This window comes from Hemiscyllium ocellatum, chromosome 10 (assembly GCF_020745735.1).
Source record: "Hemiscyllium ocellatum isolate sHemOce1 chromosome 10, sHemOce1.pat.X.cur, whole genome shotgun sequence".
Lineage (NCBI taxonomy): Eukaryota > Metazoa > Chordata > Chondrichthyes > Orectolobiformes > Hemiscylliidae > Hemiscyllium > Hemiscyllium ocellatum.
In genome coordinates this window covers 102,406,149-102,428,662 of record NC_083410.1, presented here as the reverse complement: position 1 = coordinate 102,428,662, position 22,514 = coordinate 102,406,149, and the positions used below count along the sequence as shown (strand labels likewise).

The following is a 22,514-nucleotide window of genomic DNA, read 5'->3' as shown; positions in this document are numbered from 1 at the left end:
GTAGAAGAGGCTTGATGGGGCTGCATATCCTTCTTCTATGAAATATTCTTAAGCGAAAGTTGGAGCTACTAACTATGATCATCTGCCCTATTTAGTTGATACCCAACTTAGCACTTTCCAGACAGTGGCTGAATTATTTAAGGTCGATATCAAACAACCTCCTTCATAAATGTGAAAAGAAATTGGATTTATTAATCTGGATACCATAAATATTTCACTGTGGGTTGACTTATTTGCATGTCATACATCTGTATTCCTTTTCATAGTATGAAAAGATCAAAGTTGTATGTAATTCACAATAGTACAGTTCTTGTTAAAAAATGTGGAAAATTCAGCAATGACAAATGTCAGAGGAGTACAATGTGTCTTGTCCTATTTCTTATTTGCTCTTTTACAGCAACAGACATATATTAGATATGCTGCACAGAAAGTTAAACTTCTGCTCATGGGACTCCAGTTATAGTCATAAGAGTCACACAGTATGGAAAGAGACCTTTTGCTCCAACTAGTCCACACCAGCAATAATCCCAAAATAAACCGTGTGCCACCTGCGTGCACTTGGCCCATATCCCTCCAAACCTTTCCTGTTCACGAACTTATCCAAAAGCTTTTTAAACATTATAAGCAATCTTTGTGCCAAGGGAAATGAGAATTGAGGAACCGACTAACAAGAAAAGGGGATTGGGTGCAGAGAATCACCTCACAGACACTAACCATGTTCATCATTGAAATACACAATTTTCATGTCACGTTTTATTGGCAATAAATTATATGAGGTAACAATAGGGCACAGTGCAGAAATTATAAACAAAAGTTGGATTGTTAATGAACTGCAAAATAACCCACAAAATAACAGGCGGGATGGATAGAAAATACCAGAGCAGTTACAAGATTCTCTTCTAAATCTTCAAGAAAGTTATATTTGCAGCATTTTTTGATCTTCCCATGGGCAGTTCAGATTCAAACCATAAAACCTCAAGATTTATTTGTTGAATACAAAGACAAAAATCAGTAATGACAACACTAGCTTGCAAAGCACACTTTAAATGTTTACTCATTATCAATTACTTCATCAAAACCACTCACCAAGGCTTGTTTGGAATGCAGATTCAGAAACCCTCTGTCTTCACAAGTCATAACTAATCACAATGCTGATGTTAAAAGGTCCTCTCTCCGAACCAGTCACATTGTCTTATGAAAAGGGTTCTAGTCTTCTCTATCTTCTTAAAAAAGCAGCTTTACTGATCTGCTAGTAATCTACTAACAAACAATTTCACAGCCATCTGCTTAACTTTTATTTCTTTTTTGTTAAATTCAAAGAGTTATCATTACTCCTGAAAATACACATCAAACTTTCCAGTCAGTTACAGTCTACCAGCCCTCACTTACTCAAACTTTCAACTATCAAAAGCAGGTTACATTCCAAGAGCTCTGTTGAAGGAATGCATATCTTCAACAAAAGAAACAAAGCAGACAAATGAAAGACACAAAGTACATGCCCAAAGTCCACATCAACTTACTAATAGACACACTTCTTGCACACATCCACCAGTTTCTCCTTTACATCACACGGAAGTGCTTTTAGAGCGAACAGTACGGGTTAAAAACCATTTAAATCATATAATCTGTAAAAGTGGGACAACTATTGTATATAGCAATCTGAAGGCAACGCGCTGAAAATACCCAGAAATGCTCCAATCAGTTCTGGTAAGTGCAACAGTTAGTTACGTTTAAAATGTTTTATCAATGTAACAATTGTTAGTAGAAACTAAAGACAATTCTAATGACTAAATGTACTATTTTGATGATACGGAGGCCTTTTCTATAAAGATTTAAATCACAAATCAAGAAAAGAAATTTAAGCTATTACTCATGATTGTGAATGGTTTCAAGTTTGTGGGAATCATACTTAATCTCCAGTGTATGTGCACAATTTAGTTTAATCCAGATGCACTATAATAACTAAACATACATTAAGTTAAATGTGTACTATTCAACTTGAATTTATGGGAAAGATTAAAACTTAGTTTTCCTGTGGTTATTGAGTTATTTATCTGGGAAAAGAATTCAATTCATACTCTGGGAATCATAAAATAATGATGAGCGGTGAACTGTTTTTGATACATGCATTTTTCTTTTACGAGACTCTTGAAATTAAGGAAAGTAAGTACTAATGGCTACAGACAACTGGCTGGCATTGGTGCAGCACAGCAATTCACTGCTCTGCAAATCTATATCTGACCTAAATGCAGCTTGCACCACTTTTAAGGATAGAAACATGCCTAAACAAATAAACCAACTATAACAATGTTTTAAAAGATATGCAAACTCTAGGTGCCTCGAGTGAAAGTCAACCAATAAACCAATTGCATGCGTATATTCTTAACTAGAAGTTTACTAAAACCTAGCATAACAAAGGTCCAAGATCCAATCTTGACTATTTAAGAGATTAGGCTGTACTAGTGTTGAGAGCATGGTGCTCAATTCTCTAATGCACTGTAAAACGACATGAAATTTTGGGCTGGTGCTTTGACAAAAGTTCTTTTCAACTTCAGAAGTAAAATATTTAAGTCAGTGTGCAGTGTTCAGAGTTCTAATTTTAGCCTCTCTCACATTGATACATAGACTGCAACATGTCGCAAATTTGATTTTCAAGTAGACAAATTTACTTGAAGGAAAAGGCAGCAAGGATGGGATAACTCAACAGTGGTTAGGGACATATGTATAATTGCAGTTAAACTGTTGCAGTCTCAGAATTTCATAACACTTGAGACTTAAGGATCTGGATCTGATTTCTGGATAAGCGAACCATGCCCTGAAGATGACAATATCAGCTTCAGAACAAGTTAGCATAAGACAATAGTACAAAATATTTAACAGACATTCTGACAAATAATAATAAATATCAGCCAGGCTGGTATTACAGACCACAGGTTTAGCCTGCAACACAAACTGTCAAATGTTTATTTGGGATATGCAAATCATTTTGGAAATTGCATGCTAAATTTGCAGAAACTGCAAATGTACATCAGTTACTAAAACAGAAATTTGGACAGAACAGTACACTGAAGCTAAGAATGAAGCAAGTTACAAATATGTTTGGATTTAAAGATAAAATTGCAAGGACTGTCACCCCACCTCAATGTTTAATTGTGATCTGTTTCAGGAACTGTACTTTTTGTAAGAAAAATGAAAGTGGTGGTTCTTTCCTTCCTACTGCTGGAGATGGTGTTATTACTTCCAAGACTTAATGGTATACCGGTTGATCAGCCACATCATTTTCTAATTTACCAGATGAAAATGTACTCTCAAAATGACACTGAGCTCAACCTGTCCAATCAGAACATCAGCGATATACCAATCAACGCCTTCCAAAATTTCAGTGTCCTGGAAATACTCAACCTGTCAGACAACAATCTGACATATGATGGTCTGCCCTGTGGATCCCTCAGCATAGCAACATTAAGGCATCTAATCACAGCCAGCAATCAACTTATAAATGTCCCATCCTGTCTACCTGCAGCTCTTGAATTTCTGGATTTGAGCAAGAATTTGATCCAGCAGGTTAAGTTTTCAGAGTTTACAAGACTTCACAGCTTAAAAATTCTTACTTTAAGTCACAACAAAATCTCAGAAATTGTTCCTTCAGAGTCAGTGCTCGCACAACTTGCGTCTTTGGATCTAAGCTATAATAACTTTACAAAGTTACAATGGAAATTTCAAATGCCTAATCTCATCATGTTAAAGCTTGAAGGGAACCCTTTGAAGCAGCTCAACCCATATGAATTCTCTCAGTTCCCAAAGCTTCATAGCTTAAACTTGTCCACAACTTCTTTGGAAGTGTGCAAAAACAAAGTATTTGCCTCTGGAATGGAAAATCTCAAAGTACTTGACCTGAGTGCAAACAAATTCAAAACCAGTAAGTACCGCTGTGAGCCATTTAGAATTTTTTTCAAATTACGAAAAACGTACAAGTTTCTTGCTTCTCCTAAAAAGAAAGCATTCACGTGAAGGTCCTGAACTTCAAGAAATGTAATTAAAATAATACAAACATGTTGATTACTGTAGTTGAGATTTAGGATTTTGTGGTATACTTGCATTGTCCAAACAGTTTCATAAAAAAAATGTCAAGGGTTCTCAAATAAAGTTGCCAGAATTTTGAACCACCTAATATTTCTGTAGTCACTGACAATTGTTAGAAATGGCATAGTTTATTGTGTAGGTGCAGGCTTAACCTTACGTTTATTGAAACCACCTGGCTTATACATAATTTCTTATTAAAATCTGGTTTATGTACCAAATTAGTTAAGTACAGAAACAAGTGAATTGAAAAATGACTAAATTACACTGAAGTTGTTAAGAAGGCAGTCAATGAAGACAGAAGTAGACTGAAATAGGAAAATGAAGTGCCTATACTATTGTTAAAATCTTTTCAAATAACAATACTTTAGAGATATAATTGGTGAGACTAGTGTGTTAATTTCAAAATTCCACGCAAAAAGATTTTTAAATTATATCTTTTAAAAATCATTACACTGGACACATGCCAAATATATTTTTCTATTGTCTAGGAAGCTTGGGGAAAAAAAAAAATCAAAAAGAGACTTCATAATCTCCCAATTTTTGTATAATCAAAACCAAAAAGGTAATTGCAGGTTGAAACTGAGCTTTTTCGCATCTAAAATGACCATAAATATTTCTATATATTAATGTTTTAAGTACAAGTTTAGCATTTACTACTACAACTTCTCCAAATGGTAAAACTCACTTCCACACCTTTTACAATAATTTTCTCCTGGTTATGACAAAATAGGACAGCCAGCAACAATTGCATCTGAACAAGCTTTGTAAAGTCATCAGAGAAGTGAAAGATCAGCAATTAAGTATTTTAAAGTGTATTACTGTATCTACTATAAATAGCCTTAAAATCTACACTTGCAATGGTTAGCTATTGTGAATGGTAATAAACGAGCCCACAAGAACAACAGTACTGTTCTCTTCACTTCTCATTTAACAGTCTTCAAATCACTTCACAGAAATATTACAATTTTAAAATATGATTTTCATTACTGATGGTGTTACAATTACTGGTATAATTTATGTGTATCATGAACTACAGTTCTGAATATCAGTCATTCACATACAAAAGAAATCTTCAGAACAATATATTATCTAACTATTTATTTACAATCTGCAGTTGATCCACAGTGGTTTGAGGGATTAAACAACCTCCAGTTCCTTTGGATGAGGCAAATGCCCTTTCTTCAGTCTCTGCCTGCAGACCTATTTGTCCAAACACCAAACCTTGTTTATGTAAATTTGGAAGGAAATTCCCAGCTACATTTTATGACAAGTAGTATGTTTGAATTCCTCATTCATCTAGAGTTTCTTTCCTTGAAAAGGTAATCAATCATTTAACATTACTATTTTACAGAATATGTCATGGCATACTATAGGAGGTCTGAGTTATAGAGAAAGGCTGGATAGGTTGGGACTTTTTCCACTGGACCAGAGGTGGATGAGGGGCAACCCTTACATGTTTATAAAATAATGAGGGGTATAGCTGAGTTAATGGTAGGTGTCTTTTCTCTTGCATAAGGGATTTCAAGACTAGGGGGAACATTTTTAAGGTTAAAGGAGAGAGATTTAAAAAAAGACATGAGGGACAAATTTGTTTTTCAGAGGGTGGTTCATGTGTGGATTAAACTTCCTTAGCAAGTGATAGATGCAGGTACAATTACAACATTTAAAATACGTTTGGATAAGTACATGAATAGGAAAGGTTTGGAGGGATATGGGCCAGGAGCAGGCAGGTGGGACTAGTTTAGTTTGGGATTATAGTCAGCATAGACTGGTTAGACATGCTTCCATGCTGTATAACTCTAAGATAGCAAATGGATGGATTTTTGTCATAGCGATGTCTTACTTTTTTTTACATTTTTTTATAATATATTAAATACACTCAATGTTACTTGAGTATATTACTATATTGACATAAATATATGATTTCAAAATTGCATACTTAAGTCCAAATGTTTCTTGCATGCTATCTTAAATCATGACTTTAACCTGTTCACGTCAGCAGTGGGAAACCTATAGTCATCATTATCTGTAGTCACAATGTATGGAAGAATAAACTGCATTGATAGACATTTTTACCCATCTTAATTAAGCATAATGCAGAAGTTTTACAGGGTCACCATTCGTCTTTACCAATGAAAATGACCAAATGCATTCTATTTAAAATCTATGCATCACTAAATACGCACATATTACCCTCTTAGTTAATAGCACTGAAGTTAGGCCAACAGTCAGGTATATGCAGTTGTGGTATTAACAACAGAGGCCATCTTCTCTCAAGTGGGCATAAAAGATTTTCATGGTACTGATTTTGAAGAATTAAATAATTATTCCTCAAATAATATCAACAAATCACTGAACTGTTTGTAGGAGATTTCTATATTCAAATTAAGCTGCCAGGTTTTTACTTTTCAATAGTGACTATACTCAAAAACACGTAATTGGATGTAAAGTATTTTGAACAGCACTAAGCTTGTGAAAGATGTTACAGAAATGCAACATTTCCTTCCTCAAATTCATTGTCTTTTGGTTGGTAACAGCACACAAGGAAAAACAAAATCCCATCATTCAGATACTTTAAATGGAATTAAACTTTTCTTTAAAATTATTTATTGAAATTATCTAGTAACTGAAAACAAGCTGTTAGGTTGTGCTGGTTAAAACAGGGAGCTCCACAATACTACAGCACCTTACAAACTACATGAAGGACACAACAACAGAGCTATTCCAAACAGGATACATTTAGCCAGCATTGTGACACACAAAGAGAACAATCTGTATCACAAATTTAGAAACAACTGTAGAAAGAAACAAGCACATTGCAGCCAGTACAGTATAAAATGTTATGTGAAGAGTCTACTGATGGTAGGAGACCGTAAATGGCAAATAAGTACTTACACACATGCCTCCTTACTAAATGGACAGCATGGTATTACAGCATCCAGGAAACATTGCAACACAAAACAAAAATATCATTCACAGAACTATAAGTCCTACAACTTTTTTTATTTCAAAAATATGCTTTATTCATAAAAATATCTTTATATACAGACATGTTTAGTGGCCATAGGTTTTCACTGTTGGATCTGCGGGACAAGAAAGCACCTTTTTAGCAAGAAATGTTCACACTAGGTAGCTATTTCTGTCATATTTGGAATAACCTTCATAAATATTTCCATGGATTTTGCTTGCAGGTTCATGATACCCTGGCAACTATTCATCAATTCAATACTTAATGCTGTTGTCAAAAAAAGACACCTTTCTCAAAGCTAAATATAACATTTAAATGCTTTCAATGATTTATACTCACTGACACAAGACTTACGTACGACCTTAGGACCAGGAGTAAATCATTCAGCTCCTCAAGCCTGCTCTACCTATCAGTAAGATCATGGCTGATCTGATTATGACCTCAAATCCACTTCACCATCTACTCTGATAACCTTTCATCACTTGCTTCTCAAGAATCTCTCTACCTTTGCCTTAAAAATATTTAAGGACTCTTCTTCTATCAACTTTTCAGGAAAATAAAGCACACCTCCCGCTTTTAAAATTGGCAACTCCTGGCTTTTAGAACAATGACTCTGAGTTCCAGGGGAAAAGCATCTTTTCCACATCTACCCTAACAAGATCCCTCAAAGTCTTTCATGCTTCAGTCAAGTCACCACTTAAGTTTGTAAGCACCAAGAGATACAAGCCTAACTGGACCAATTTTTCTTCAGAAGACAACCTCCCCCTTCTGTACTGTCCCCACATCACACTCCATTGGGCACATCTCCACCCATTAGCTTAACTCATATTTTTGTAGCCTCTTTACAACTTAGATTCCTACCTATGTTAGTGTCATAAGCAAATTTGACCACTGTACCTTCCATTGCTTTGTCCCTCTTCCAACTTATAAAAATTTAAAACAGTTGAGGTTGGACCCAGCCTTCAACTCTGTGACACACCATACTTCCCACGTCACTAACCTAAAAACGACCCATTTATACAAATTCTCTGTTCCCTTGTGGCCAATTTTCTATCCATACCAAAATGTGACCCTTTAAGCCGCTAGCTTTTCTCTTTCACAAAGGCTTTGATATAGCACTTTACCAAATATCTTCTGGAAATCTAAATACAGTAGATATACCAGCTCCCTTTTATCCATAGCACGTTACCTCCTTAAAGAATTGCAACAGTTTGATCCAACATGATTTCTCTTTCACAAAATGATGGTGACGCTGCAGACTGCTTTGAACTTATCCAAGTGCCCAGCTGTAACTTATTTTTAAAAGCTACTAGCATCTTCCTAATGATAAATGGTAAGGTAAATGGCCTGGAGTTTCCTGCTTTCTGTGTCCCTCCCTTTTTGAGCAAAGGAGTTAAATTTGTTACCTTAAATCCAATTGGTTAAACCCTCAAACCAAAGAGGTTCTAAAAGATTAAAAGTAATCCATCAATTATCCCATTAGCCATTTCTTTGAAGAGTCTAGGATCAAGTGCATTAAGACTCAGAAACTTGTCAGATCACGTCTTCAAAATTCACCTCATTCTGCTTTTTTGGTGATTGACATTTTCCTCGAATTCCTCCATTATCTGATCACAGCTCTGCCTCTGTGATATTATTGTGTCCTCGTTAGCAGAGACTGATGCAAAATATCTGTCCAATTCAATTGCCACTTCCTTATTTTCTATTATTAATCCTCCAGTCTTGACTTTCTATGTGACCAACTGTTTTTATATTCCTGGCTAACACTTTAAAATGATGATCCAAAGCAAAAACAATTATATATGATTTCTTCCCAACATGTCTAATTTTGAAATAGCACCATGGAAATGTCCTTTCTATCCATGTTATTAATTCAGAATTTCCTACAGAGCGTCACGTTTTCAAGTAATGGGGCACATTTTCTCAATTAAGACACTACTTCCTTCACTCATGTTAGCAAAACAGACTTTATACACACTATAACCTTGCTGCTTTTACCACTGTCTGAAGAATACATTCAGAAAATATTTATAATTAAGCCGGACTACTTTAAATTGAGTTGTGAACAGATGACAAGTTGTAGTGGAATTTGAACATAAAATTAACTCCTACCCTCTTGCTCGTGTGAAAATGCACTCACTTATTCCAGAAGAAAATTTTCAAGGGTCTGGAAGTGGCAGTCTATAAAACGGTCTGCTCATAAGAGTCAGTTAGTTTCTTTTTGGTGAACTGAATTCTACCAGCTGCTGTGGTGAGACTCAGGCCCACATCCCCACAGCATTAGCCTGGACTTCTGAGTTAATGTCACTGGATTGGTAAGCAGGGAAGTGCCCTCTGAAATGCCTCTGACAAGCCACATCAGTTCAAGAGGAATTTAGAGTAGGCAATAAATGCCAGTGATCCCTATATCCTTTGAAAGACCTTTTGTTTTAAAAAAAATTGTCCTGCATTCCTAAATTTGAATTAAATCTGTTCCAATAGCTTGACAACACATTGAATGATTTGCACATTCAGAACTTTTGTCTCAAGTAAAACATGCAATTTATCGAATAGAATGAATAAAGATTGAACCAGTCAACAAAAACATGTGAAAACATGTTACTTTCTTCCATTTCAGTTGTAACTTGACAGAATTCAGACCCTGGAATTTCTTCACTAATTCAACTGTCAGAGTAATCCTCTCTGAAAATCCCCTAGTTTGTAGCTGTGAGCTCACCTGGCTGTTGACTCAACCAGATAAAGTACTGCTGAAAAGGTAAGAATCTTTTTTAAGCTTCACCAGAAACAGCAGCAACGTTATTTCCAAAACTCAAAGCAAGTCAGTTCACCTGGGTACAAGGCGATAAGTAAGGAAAACCACACAAAAAATTTTTACAAGTAAACTCCAGGCTTTTGACAAAAGACGAGTTTAAGGGAGGAAGTGAAAGCAGTCTGCTAGTCATACTGTTTGAATTACAACAACTGCACCAGCTTAACATTTAACCATTTAACAAATAGCAATAATCATAATCATAAAGGTAGCCATGTATAGTGAATATAATATTGTTAAAAGCACTATCTATAAATGAAAAATATGTATCTGGTCTGAATAATGACCAACAGAAACCACTGTGCTTTTACTCTACAATTTTGAGTATAATTCTACGGTGTTAAAGCATGAGCAACAACACATCTACATGATTATGTTTTATTTCAGGTATTTACTTTTAACATAGCTGACTTGCCTTTAACAAATGTGTGCTAGCTGTTTAAGTGCCCACAATTTCAATTAAGGAAAACAGCAGGACCAGAGTGAATAATTCTAACAAGCAATATCAAATCCATGAAAGACATCTGCACTGACTAATGTAACTTTGCTTAAGTGTTTTTTTTTTAAAAAGCCTGAAGTATGGAAAAAGATTCCTCAAATGGACTAATTCCCATAGCGGAAGACTGTAGCAATACAAACATTCTACTATGCAACCCAAAAGATATTTTCCATTAGTATATATCAACCAACAATCTATAAATGGTTTTAAACATTGCGGCTACAGTTTAATGCTGTTTCCATTCAAAGTTTTGCCATGTATAAACATATGAAATGACAGAAGATTTTTTTTTTAAATTGACAAGGTAAACAACAAGCAAATGTAACAGCTACGAAGAGCACTCTTTATAATAATCACCTTTAGCATAGGTACTACTGTGCTATATAGCACTGACTTAGAACATTTTTAAAACAATAAAGTTGTTCAAATTTCTGTAAAGCACAATATTCAGTTTATAAAATGATTATGCAATCACATCCCATACTTTTGCTTCTGGCCTTAATACAACATACGAATGGTATAGACTGTGAGCACTGCACAACGTTCAGGGTTATGACGAAAAGACAGGAGATTGGCACAAAGCCAAAATGCCTAGAGCAAGCACAATCAAGATGGGCTGAATGATCTAATTCTGCAATTCTGTGAGCAGAGCATTCTGAGCAACACATGGTCAAGACAAAGTATTAATAGTTAAAGCTCCAGTGCTAATTACAAAAATTGCCAACAGAAAATTTGGGTAATGAATGACTCTTATAGCTCCTATAGAAGAGTCATAGAGGCTGTACAGCATGGAAATAAACCCTCTGGCCCAACTCATCCATGGTGACCAGATATCCAAAGTTAAATCTTATCTCATTTGGCCCATATCCCTCCAAATCCTTCCTATTCATACACCTATCCAGATACCTTTTAAATTGTGTAATTGTACCAGCCTCCATCACTTTCCCAGGCAGCTCATTCCACACACAGACACACACAACCTCCTGCGTGAAAATGTTCCCCTTATTTCTTTTTAAATCTTTCCCCTCTCACCTTAAACTTATGCCTGCTAGTTTTGGACTCCCCCACCCTGGGGAAAAGATCACGGCTATTCACCCTATCTACACCTCTCATGATTTTATAAACCTCCAAGAGATCTCCCCTCAGCCTCCAACGCGCCAGGGAAAATAGCCCAAGCCTATTCAGCCTCTCCGTACAGCTCAAAGCCTCCTAACTCTTGGTAACATCCTTGGATTTTTTTTTGCAAGAGTAGTGGGCATTGACTGCTTTTCTATTTCCTGTTGGCATCAACATTCTTCACAAACTCAATAATCTTGACAAGAGTGCTGTGTCCAAGGGTGGCACAACATCAACTGTCCTGCTCCTTGGATGCTGCCTAATCTGCTGTGTTTTTCCAGCACACCACTCTCTACTCGGATCTCCAGCATCTGCAGTCCTCACTTTCCCCAACACAAATTACTGTTCAGTAAATCAATTGCACCATATTTCTGCACAAGTTCAATTGTTGTAAAAAAAGCTGAAACCTAATGTTCTGTACTGTTAAGCAATGATTAAATCATTAAGCTTAAGCTTCACTTTTTTGATATTTTAACTTTCTCTCTCCACCCATAACAGGACAAGTGATACCAGATGTCTCAAGAATGGTGCACAGGGAGAAATTTTATTGACAGCTCTCATAAATGAGTGCAATATTAATGGAAATCAAACACAGGAACTGCAGCTTGAAGCAAGTACTGTACAAACTCAACTCCCAAAACTAACAATAGCAGGATTCCACTATTCTTTAGGTGACATAGCCACAACAACGAGTAGCAAGTTACCAGTCCAATTTAGTATCAGCCCACCATCTCCAAACAGTACTGACCTCTTGAATACATTTGCTTCCCATGGCTTGTATTCCAATTCGAATCCAGGTACATTACAAACTGAAGCACGCAGCAGACAAAATGATCAAAGCTCGGCTAAAAGTAAATCAAGGGTGAAAGCTTCAAAAACAAGGTCAACTACTGCCAAAGATCAAACTGGGATCAAACAGGACATAACTTCGAACAAGCATTATCCATACACAACCAAGCATTACCCAACCAGCACAACACGTCCATCAGGGGCAAAACATCATGCAACAATAGCATCATTGGCATTCCCAAAATTCCCCTCAGTCGCTCCTGTCATTAAAAAGGGACCCATATTTATAATAACTGAAGATGACAATTTGGAGTCCCTAAAAGAAGTGGAGACTACAAGGTTCATGCAGGTTGGTGATTGCAATTATGACCCATGCAGACATTGGCAGGTACCATGCCATGACTTGCAACATTTGACAGGCTGCAGCTGTCCTGGCATATCTGGGCCAGATATCCCACCAAACCCAGTAAAAATACAGAAGGTGATTAAGATTTCAGACAACTCAGCAGAAATCTACTGGTGTGCCCCCAGTTCTACAGTCCTCCATTACTATATTATCTATCAATCAGATGACAACAGACAATTGTACAAGACAGACAACATCAATCCTACATATCGAAGATATACATTACATGATCTTACCTCGGACAGCACATACCACACTTGTGTGGTGGCTGTGAATAAAGCAGGATCCAGTGCTGCAAGCAGTATCTGGCCTTCAAAAGGCCCTTGCTATATTTTCAAGACTAAGCCAAACTACAACAACATATTTTATATAGTTTCCACTGTAATTATCGCCATCCTCTTCATACTGGTGATTATATTATCAGTTTGCCTGTGCAGAATTCGTCAAAAGGGACGATTAACAGACTTTTCTCGTATAAGCTTGGATCCTCTAACTTTGCAAAATCCAGCATTTGACAATCACTTGGAAATGGAAGATCCAAGAACAATTGGTACAATAAGTGCAGATTCTGAAGAGATTCCCTGATGCCACAATTTAAAACAAAACACAATTCTATTTAAAATTGATGCCTAAATGTAGCAAAACAATTCTTCAGAGCAATATTTTAGTATTGCTTACATCTCTTCAATTTAAGTGGTAATTCAAGTCATGTAATTTATAAAAAGACCATTTCAAAAAGCATATAAGATACACTGATTTCAAATGAACCATTTAAATAAATTTAAATACTGAAAAATTTTTTTAAACTCTCATTTCCTCAGATAATGGAAACTTTTACTAGTAGAAGATTTCCTTCTAACTTCTTCAAACAATAGCACTGTTCTGCTCCACATTTACTTCCTAATGTATGAAAGTGCTTTAAATGGTTTGAAAAACTAACTAATGTAGAAGCTAACATGAAAATTTCAGCACAGTAATAGCTGAGTTGGCAAGTTCAAAGCTTGGTTTTTCACTTGCTGTTGTAACATGTCATCTATTACAATTTGAGTTTTGAGATGCCTCTTATTGGAAGCAGAAAATGAAATAATCAGGAATATTCGAGAAGAGAAATGCCCTTCAGACACTTAACTGACCAATATTGGTCCTTCTCCAGAATTCAGGACCTCAGCTGCAAGACTGCCCCCCCCCACCCCCCATATCTCCGAGAGCTCCTGCTCCATCAGAGCCCAGAATAGATTCACCAAAAGGGAGTTTACAGGCACTGGTTTCCCTCCTTCCTGATGCCAGGACCCTCGAGTAGAAAGGGTCATACTGATGCAACTGCAATTGGGTCTTAGATTACGACTGCAGAATGCTGTTTGGGCAGCTTGATTAAACCTTTATTTTTAACAAACCACATGGTATCAGACATGGGATTCATGATGTCTCAGCAGTTGCCTAGAAAACAACCCTACTTCATATTCTAACAGGCTTGGACATTGGTTGAAGGAGGAGGATTCTTTCACATGTATAATGACATAGTAAGCGTATTCTTCCTTAGTGCATTCATAGATGCTGATGCAAGGTGTAAATAAGACATGGTTTACATAAATTAGCACAGATACATATCAAATTTAAACAAAGGCAAACTTTCCATGGATGGTGTCACATCTTAGGGTGAGGTATTCTTTTCGAAAAGGATTGCAAATTCATTGCATTGAAATATCCTGCTTTAAAGAGTGCTTTAAACAAACTTTACAGCCATGTATTAAAATACTAGAGAGGTTATATGTTTCAGCCACTCAGCACATGTTTATGGTATGTTCAGGGACAATAATAAGAGATAAATAATTTTGCGAACTCTGTTTCACATTCCTAACAACACACATCATCACTGGGATGATTATTTTTCCTTTTGATCCCAGTATTGACTTTCATCATATTGTGGTGGCATCAATAATAACAAATTAAAAACTATTAGTTTTTGCAAATATTAATTTCATAACAAGAAAACTAATCACTTGAGAAACTAAGCAGGTCTGGCATAATCTGAGGGGAGAAAACAGAGTTAACACTGAGTCCAGTGACCCTTCAGGTACTTATAATGTGTTTCAGCTTTTTCTGAAGTTCTTTGCATTAATTTAATTGTGTGTTCCATGGAGTGCCAAAATAACTGTTTACTGAAACTAGGGATTCATTGCAGCATTTGATGCAGAGAACAGTTCAAGTATTCCAAAGCTCAAACAGAAAACAAGATGGAAAGGACACAAAATCAGCCAATGGAAAAATAAGGGCTATTATGGACCAGACCAGACACCCTCAAAACTTTTCAAGAAGGTAGCCCAGACTCTAACTTTGCTGGTTGTTTTAAGCAGGTGTAAAATGGGTATTCCAGTAGTGATGCAGCTGGTCAAACCTTCTAAACAAAATAGAATTTATTTTCAAGACTGCCCAACGAAACACAGTCAAAACAGAAAAGAATACAGAATAACAGAAATTGCAACTGATTATCCCAGCTTAATGCTGTTCCAAATATTTGTAACAATTTCCATAAACATCCCTCTGTTAGAGAGAGAGAGAGAGAGAGAGAGAGAGAGAGAGAGAGCGTGCTCAGTGGTTCAGCCTCAGGCAATTGTGTGTGTGGAGTTTGCACATTCACCCTGTGACTGTGAGGGTTTCCTCTGGGTGCTCTGGTTTCCTCCCACAATCCAAAGATGTGTAGGTTAGGTAGATTGGCCATGCTAAATTGCCAATAGTGCATTAGAGGGGAAATGTACAGAAATAAGGAACTTGATCTGGGCAGGGTCAGTGTGAACTTGTTGGACCGAAGGGCCTGTTCCCACACTGTAGGTATTCTAAGTTTAAGCATGGACTTGCTTCTTTGGATCTAGCAGCTTCAGAACAACTATTTGCTTTCAGTGAACAGCCAGATTGCTAAAACCAAACCAGAGTAAAACTGAGCTGGAGAACTGGCCACTCCCCTTTCATTGTACAAGTTTTATTTTAAATTAAATGCATTCTGAAGTAGTTAAACCCAGACTTTTCAGAATCACTGCTTTTACGACCTCTCTGAAAAAGGAAGCCAAGGACAGCACAACCATGTTAAAAGAACAGCATCGTCACAAGGCCTAGAGCTCACACTTAAAAGCATGAAACTGCATGATAGCACACAGTTTTATTTTTAAACAGATATTCAAATGTTTCAGTCCAGATTCATAAGAAAAAACAATGAACAAATAGCATTTGGTGCCTGGGAAACTACATTCATAATCACATGAATTATATTATGAATAATTTATAAATTGAGGTCTCTGGAAACATTATCAGTTCTTTACAGGGATTGATTGTTAGGTATAAACACAAAACAAAGCATGCAGGTTTCAACCTGCAAGCACATTCTACCCTTTATATGAGAGATAAAAATTGTTACATTTTCAAAAATGTTTTACCATATTAACTCGGCATCCTTGTACTACATCTGTGATTTATAGTAACATTAATAATATCAAGTGGTGATCACTGCAGAGCTTCACTGACTACACTATCAAGGTATGCAGTAGTTAAATACCTGGATCATTTTACAAAATTAAGGAGGCAATTTGATTACAAGCTGCTTGATAGAACCAATGTCTATGCTTTAACTTCAGCACATACATCATGCCTGAAGATGTAATTCAATCACTGATCATTGGACAATGAGGCAAAGGATGTCTGGAAAGCAATACTTTTCCAAAGATATTAATTAGAAGCCTTGTGTACAAAGATCTAACACTTGTTTATTTAGATTGGACAATATAATCTACTACTTCCAACTGTTTTAATTTTAAACCATTGCCTGTTGCCAAACTGCTGTCTTTTGGGTGATGTGGTAAAGGGTCCTAACTGCCCTCTCAGCTGGAGATACCTACTCTTCTTCAAAATAAGGATATCGTAAGAGCCCTCCAATGACCTGACCATTAAGTAACCCTCAAACAGGGTAAATGAAAACAGATTTACCCTTCCTAAAGTACAATACTACCACGTCCTGAGGTTATGAAAGGCACTATATTCATGTACTTTTAAGAAAATATTTACATGCATCTGCCAGTTATGAAGAACAGTTTAAACATTCCAGTCAAAATGCTATTTAATAGAATATCATGGTTACAAGCAAAGTTACAAATCATGCTACTCAATTCTCTGACAATGTTAAGAGTAGAATATACCCACTGATTCAATGGTGAAAAATGCATTTTGGGTGAAAAAGGAGCCTGTGAATTTAATATATACTTGAACTGCTTGAATTCCAAAATGCCCCTTTTACAGGCACTCGGTAATTACTGATTTTAAAGTTTTGAAGCACCATCACACATAACGATCTATGAGATTAGAGTGGAAAGTAGCAAATTATCCCAGCTTGTTCCAAGGACCTGAAAACTCACTTCCAGAATAAACTGAGGAATCCATTACTTCCTACTATGCCTGATCCAAGTTTAAGATCATTGAAATTCAAAACTGATCTATTAGTGTTTGTGTACTCACATTTTGGCTATATACAGGAATGAGAATTTTCATTTTAATCTGAGTTTTTTCAGTTTACACTGTTAAGCAACAAATTACAAGCTCATACTTTATATATAGAAATAGATCATCTAATGCTATTTTTAAAAATAAAACTTAGTAATTAATGGAAGTGCTTTTATAAAGTTTCCATATCATAATAACTAAACTTCTAATGAAATGTAATATGAACAGGTGAAAATTTGATATATATCATCACATTACATAGTAATGTAAACAGTGGAAAAACTGAATTTGTTATTTTAAACTTGGGATGTATATGAAGAAACATTCCACACAGTGAAATACTAGCTACTCAGTGATCATCACTTGCGGCAGAAGCAATTTGATCAGAATTAAATATAAGAAATCCATTTGTGACATACAAAAATAAAATAAACTATTTGATGTTTTTTCCGACAGGATATTAGGCAAAAGTGAGGATTGAAGGTGATGGAAATCAGAGTCTAGATTAGAGTGGTGCTGGAAAAGCACAGCAGGTCAGGCAGCATCTGAGAAGCAGGAAAATCGATGTTTCGGGCAAAAGCCGTTCATCAGGACTGAAGGCAGGGGAGCCTCCAGGGTGGAGAGATAAATGGGAGGGGGTTGGAGCTGGGGAGAAGGTAGCAAAGAGTACTATGGGTGGATGAGGGTGGGGATGAAGGTAATAGGTCAGAGAGGAGGGGAGAGCAGATAGGTGGGAAGGAAGATTGGCAGGTAGGATCGGTCATGAGGATGGTGTTTAGTTGGGAGGTTGGAACTGGGGTAAGGTGGGAGGAGGGGAATTGAGGAAACTGGTGAAGTCCATATTGATGCCCTAAGGTTGAAGTGTCCCGAAGCGGAAGAGGAGGCATTCTTCCTCCAGGCGTCGGGTGGTGAGGGAGCAGCAGTGGAGACCCAGGACCTGCATGTCCTCATGCAGAGTTGTGGGGGTGGGGGGGGGGGGGGAGCATGGTTGAAATGTTGGGCTACAGGGCAGTGGGGTTGATTGGTGCAGTGTCCTGGAGATGTTCCCTAAAGCACTCTGCAAGAAGGCATCCAATCTCCCCAATGTAGAGGAGACCACATCAGGAGCAACGAATACAATAAATGACATTGGTGGATGCGCAGGTGAAACTTTGATTGATGTGGAAGGCTCCTTTGGAGCCTTAGATGGAGGTGAGGGGGGAGGTGTGGGTGCAGGTTTTGCAATTCCTGCGGTGGTAGGGGAAGGTGCCAGGAAGGGAGGGTGAGTTGTTCGGGGTGTGGACCTGACCAGGTAGTCACGGAGGGAACGGTCTTTGCAGAAAGCGGATAGGGGTGGGAAGGGAAATTATATCCCTCGTGGTGGGGTCCGTTTGGAGGTGGCAGAAATGTTGGCAGATGATGCAGTTTATGCGAAGGTTGGTAGGGTGGAAGGGGAGGACCAGGGGGATTCTGTCCTTGTTACAGTTGGAGGTGTAGTACATTCATGTTGAACAAGCTTGGTGATTAAATAAAAATTACAGAATTACAAAATATGAATGCAAATGAGAATAATTAAAACTTCTACAGGGATGCAAATGGAAAGGAATCAGAGAGACAAATGTGGGTTCATTACAGGCTACGAACAGGTCATTAATAATAAGAAAAAGGAAATAATTAACATGTGTTGGTCTTCACAAAGGAAGACACATCAAATCTGTAATCTCACTTGACATTCTATGCCATTGCTGAATCCCCACTATCAACACCATTGACCAGAAACTAAACTGGAGCAACTATACAAATGCACAAATACGTGGTCGGTCATCTATTCCCACCAAAGCCTGTCCCACCTTTACAAGACAAGTCACAAGTCCAATGACATTCTCTTCAATTGCCTGGACAAGAGCAGCTCCAAAGATTCTCAAGAGGATTGACACCATTGAGGAAAAGCAACCAATTTGATGGGCACCCTCACAACCAATGCACAGTGACAGCAGTATGCACCATCTACAAGATGCACCAGGGCTCTACCAGCAGCACCTTCCAAAACCATTAATCCTATCTTTTGGAAGAACAGGGGCAACAAATACAGAAGAACACCAACACCTGCAAACTTCCCTTCAAGGTACAGGTGATGCTGACTTGGAACTATACTGCTGTTCCCTCACTGATGCTGGATTGAAATCCTGGAACTGTCTCAAAAAACACCATAGGTATTTCTACACCCCAAGGATTGCAAGAATGCAGCTCACCATCATTCTCCCACCACCACCCCCCCTCCAGGGCAGTTATGAGTGAGGTATAAATGTACTCACATCCCATGAATAAATAAGAGCTCCAAAGGAGTAGCAGGTATGAAGAACTAAAATAAATTAACCCTAGTGAAAAATTAACATTGGAGAAGTTAACTGAATTAAATCTAATTCCAGAGTGTTGAAACAGCTAACTGTAGTGACAGTAGATGCATTGGTGGTCATCTTTCAAATTCTAGGTTCTGGAATGTTGCCTGTAGATGGAAAGCTGCAAATGTAATACCACTTAAAAAAAGGAGGTAGGGATGAAATGCAAACTAAATGCAACATTTCCAAGTTGGCACACACAGACAACTGGTGGAAAGTTATGTCATCATGATGATGCAAAGAGGTTTCAAGAACAGGTTACATTAGCAAAAACATGGTAGATGCAATATTACATGGTTAACTGGGAGGTTATCCACTTTGATAAGAAGAACTGAGATGCACAGCGCATTTTAAAATCATGAGAGATCGGGAAGTGTTGATGTCCAAAGGGATCTGGGTGTTCCTGTTCATCAATTACAGAAAAATAACATGCAGGGGCAGCAGATAAATAGAAAGGCAAATGTATGTTACCTTTATTGCAAAAAGGTTTGACTACAGGAGTAAAGATTTCTTGTTTTAATCGCATAAAATTCAACTTACACAATGTGCAGTTTGGTCCTCTTACCTAAGGATGGATACACTTCCTATAGAGTGAGTAAGTGGAGATTCACCAGACTAATTTCCCTAGATGGCAGGGCAGTCCTACGAGATGACATTAGGGAGACTTGGCAAAAACAAAGACTTGGCCTGTATTTTCTACAATTGAGAAGAACGTACCAATGGGGCAATGTTTTCATGCAGAGGGTGGTGTGTGTATGGAATGAGCTGCCAGGAGTGTTCGTGGAGGCTGGTACAATTGCAACATTTAAGAGGCATCTGGATGGGTATATGAATAGGAAAGTTTAGAGGGATATGGGCCAAATGTTGGCAAATGGCACGAGATTAGATTGGGATATCTGGTCGCCCATGGACATGCTGGTCCGAAGGGTCTGTTTCTGTGCTGTACATCCCTATGACTCTAATTAATGTTCTCACTGAAGCATACAAAAATTTTTCAAGGGCTAGATACAGAAACTATTTAGGACAGAAGATGAGGAAGAGTTCCTTCACTCAGAGGGTACTGAATACTTAAATTTTCTAACCCAGAGATCTGTGGAAGCTTAGTAATTGAATTTGTTCAAGACAGAGTTTGATACATTTTGGAATAGTAATAACATCAAGGGATATAGTCTGGGAAAATGGCATGAGATAAATATTTAGCTTTCATCTACAATTACGGAGTTAAATCAAACCGAATGGTCCAATACTGCTATGTTTCTATGAATCAAATTCCTCTTTTCAGGTGCAAAACTCTTTATGGAGATGCATTTTCATCAGAATATCTAACATTACTTTTCATAATTTATTTTTGAAGTAATGTACAATGACTTAACTATTATGCCCATGATGATATTTCTATCAATAATGGCTTGACTAGACAAAATCTAGGCAAGGAAAGCTGCTCACAAAGACCTCACAATCATAAAGTAACTTTCCCTCGCCTCAACATTAATTAAATCTGCATCAGCTTAACAGGACCACCAGCATCCAGCAACTATGTGGGCAGTATGGTAGCGCAGTGGTTAGCACTGCCGCCTGACAGCGCGAGAGACCCAGGTTCGATCGCAGCTTAGAGCAACTGTATGTGAAGTTTGCACATTCTCTCAATGCTCCAGTTTCCTCCCACAGTCCAAAGACATGCAGGTTAGGCGGAATAACCATGGTAAGTTACCCATTGGGTCCAAGGATGCGTGGGCTAGGTGGATTAACTAATGGAAATACAGGGACAGGGTGGGTCTGGATGAGATGCTCTTTGGAGGGTCAGTGTGGACTGGATGGGTTGAATGGCCTGTTTTTACACTGTAGGGACTCTATAAGCATGTCATGATACAAGCTATGCAGGCAATTATTTTCATGTAGTCTCACAGACAGCACACCAGGGAACAAAAAGCACAAATTACTCTTTATGTTTGTAATTATTTTAGAGACAGCAATGAAACTTAGATTAGAAAATGAAATTCAACTTTTAAAAAAAGTTAAAATTCTATAGAATGTAAATTTCTATAGTATGTAGGGCAGCACAGCAGTTATCTTTCTTCCCATGTCTGTATGGGTTTCCTCCCACAGTTCAAAGATATGCAGGTTAGGTGGATTGGCCATGCTAAATTGTCCTATTGTATCCAGGGATGTGAAGTCTCAGTGCATACCCACCCTCACACCCCCGATTTTATCCCTGGAACTCTGCATTTACCATGCTGTCCAGAAGGTCAGTGCAGACTTAGTGGACCAAGCAATCTAACTGTACTGTAGGGATTGCATGATTCAGCTATAATCAAGACACTGGATAAAGGTAAGATTTGCTTTTTGATATCAGAGAACTTATTTATCACCAATAATGAATGATTAAACATTCCAGTGAGACCTCATTCAACATGGCAGACATTTTCTTTTACACCAAGATTACCAGCCAAAAAGCTGAAGTTCACGTCAACCCTAGTGATTTCTCAAGCACTCTTTGTAAGATATGCAAGAATTCCTGACAACAATTTCAAGAATTGTGTTTAACAGGACAGGTGCAATCATCAGAAGTTGCAATTGGGTTTTATATTTCTAGTAAAAGGCAACGGCTGACAAATTAATCATTGCGATCACAAAATCTACACAGCTGTCATAAAAAAAGCTTAAAGGATTTCATTCTCAACAGGTGTGGTGTAACATGCAACACGCAACACAGAAGCATTTGCTTAAAAGCCAATTGTACACTTTATTAGCAAATGAGAGGTACATTCTTCTTAAACAGTGTAAGTTGGCAAAGGGTGTTCAATTATCATACAGCCAGCTACTCACCAGATCAGTAATTCCTGCCAGAGTAAAAAGACCCAGAGCTAGATTGAATTCTTCTTCCACAATCAAGTAGCCCAAGTACGGTGATAAGCCAATCCTTGCCACGCATAGTAAATTTGGAATTGTCCATGGATTCTCATACTATAAAGAAAGATTGA

At 37.5% G+C, this 22,514-nt stretch overlaps 2 protein-coding genes across 2 annotated transcripts in view; one reads left to right on the top strand and one right to left on the bottom strand.

Moving 5' to 3' along the window:
* crls1 (cardiolipin synthase 1) overlaps window positions 1–22,514 on the bottom strand; it is a 57,689-nt gene that overhangs the window by 28,348 nt on the left and 6,827 nt on the right. The window contains exon 2 of the mRNA XM_060831073.1: window positions 22,360–22,497. Within this exon, the coding sequence (XP_060687056.1) occupies window positions 22,360–22,497 (138 nt within the window). The remainder of the gene's footprint in view (window positions 1–22,359; window positions 22,498–22,514) is intronic.
* LOC132819261 (leucine-rich repeat neuronal protein 4-like) lies at window positions 3,301–13,255 on the top strand. Its single transcript, XM_060830688.1, has 3 exons — window positions 3,301–4,007; window positions 9,669–9,806; window positions 11,974–13,255. The coding sequence occupies exons 1-3, from the start codon at window positions 3,301–3,303 to the stop codon at window positions 13,253–13,255; spliced, it is 2,127 nt and encodes a 708-aa protein (XP_060686671.1).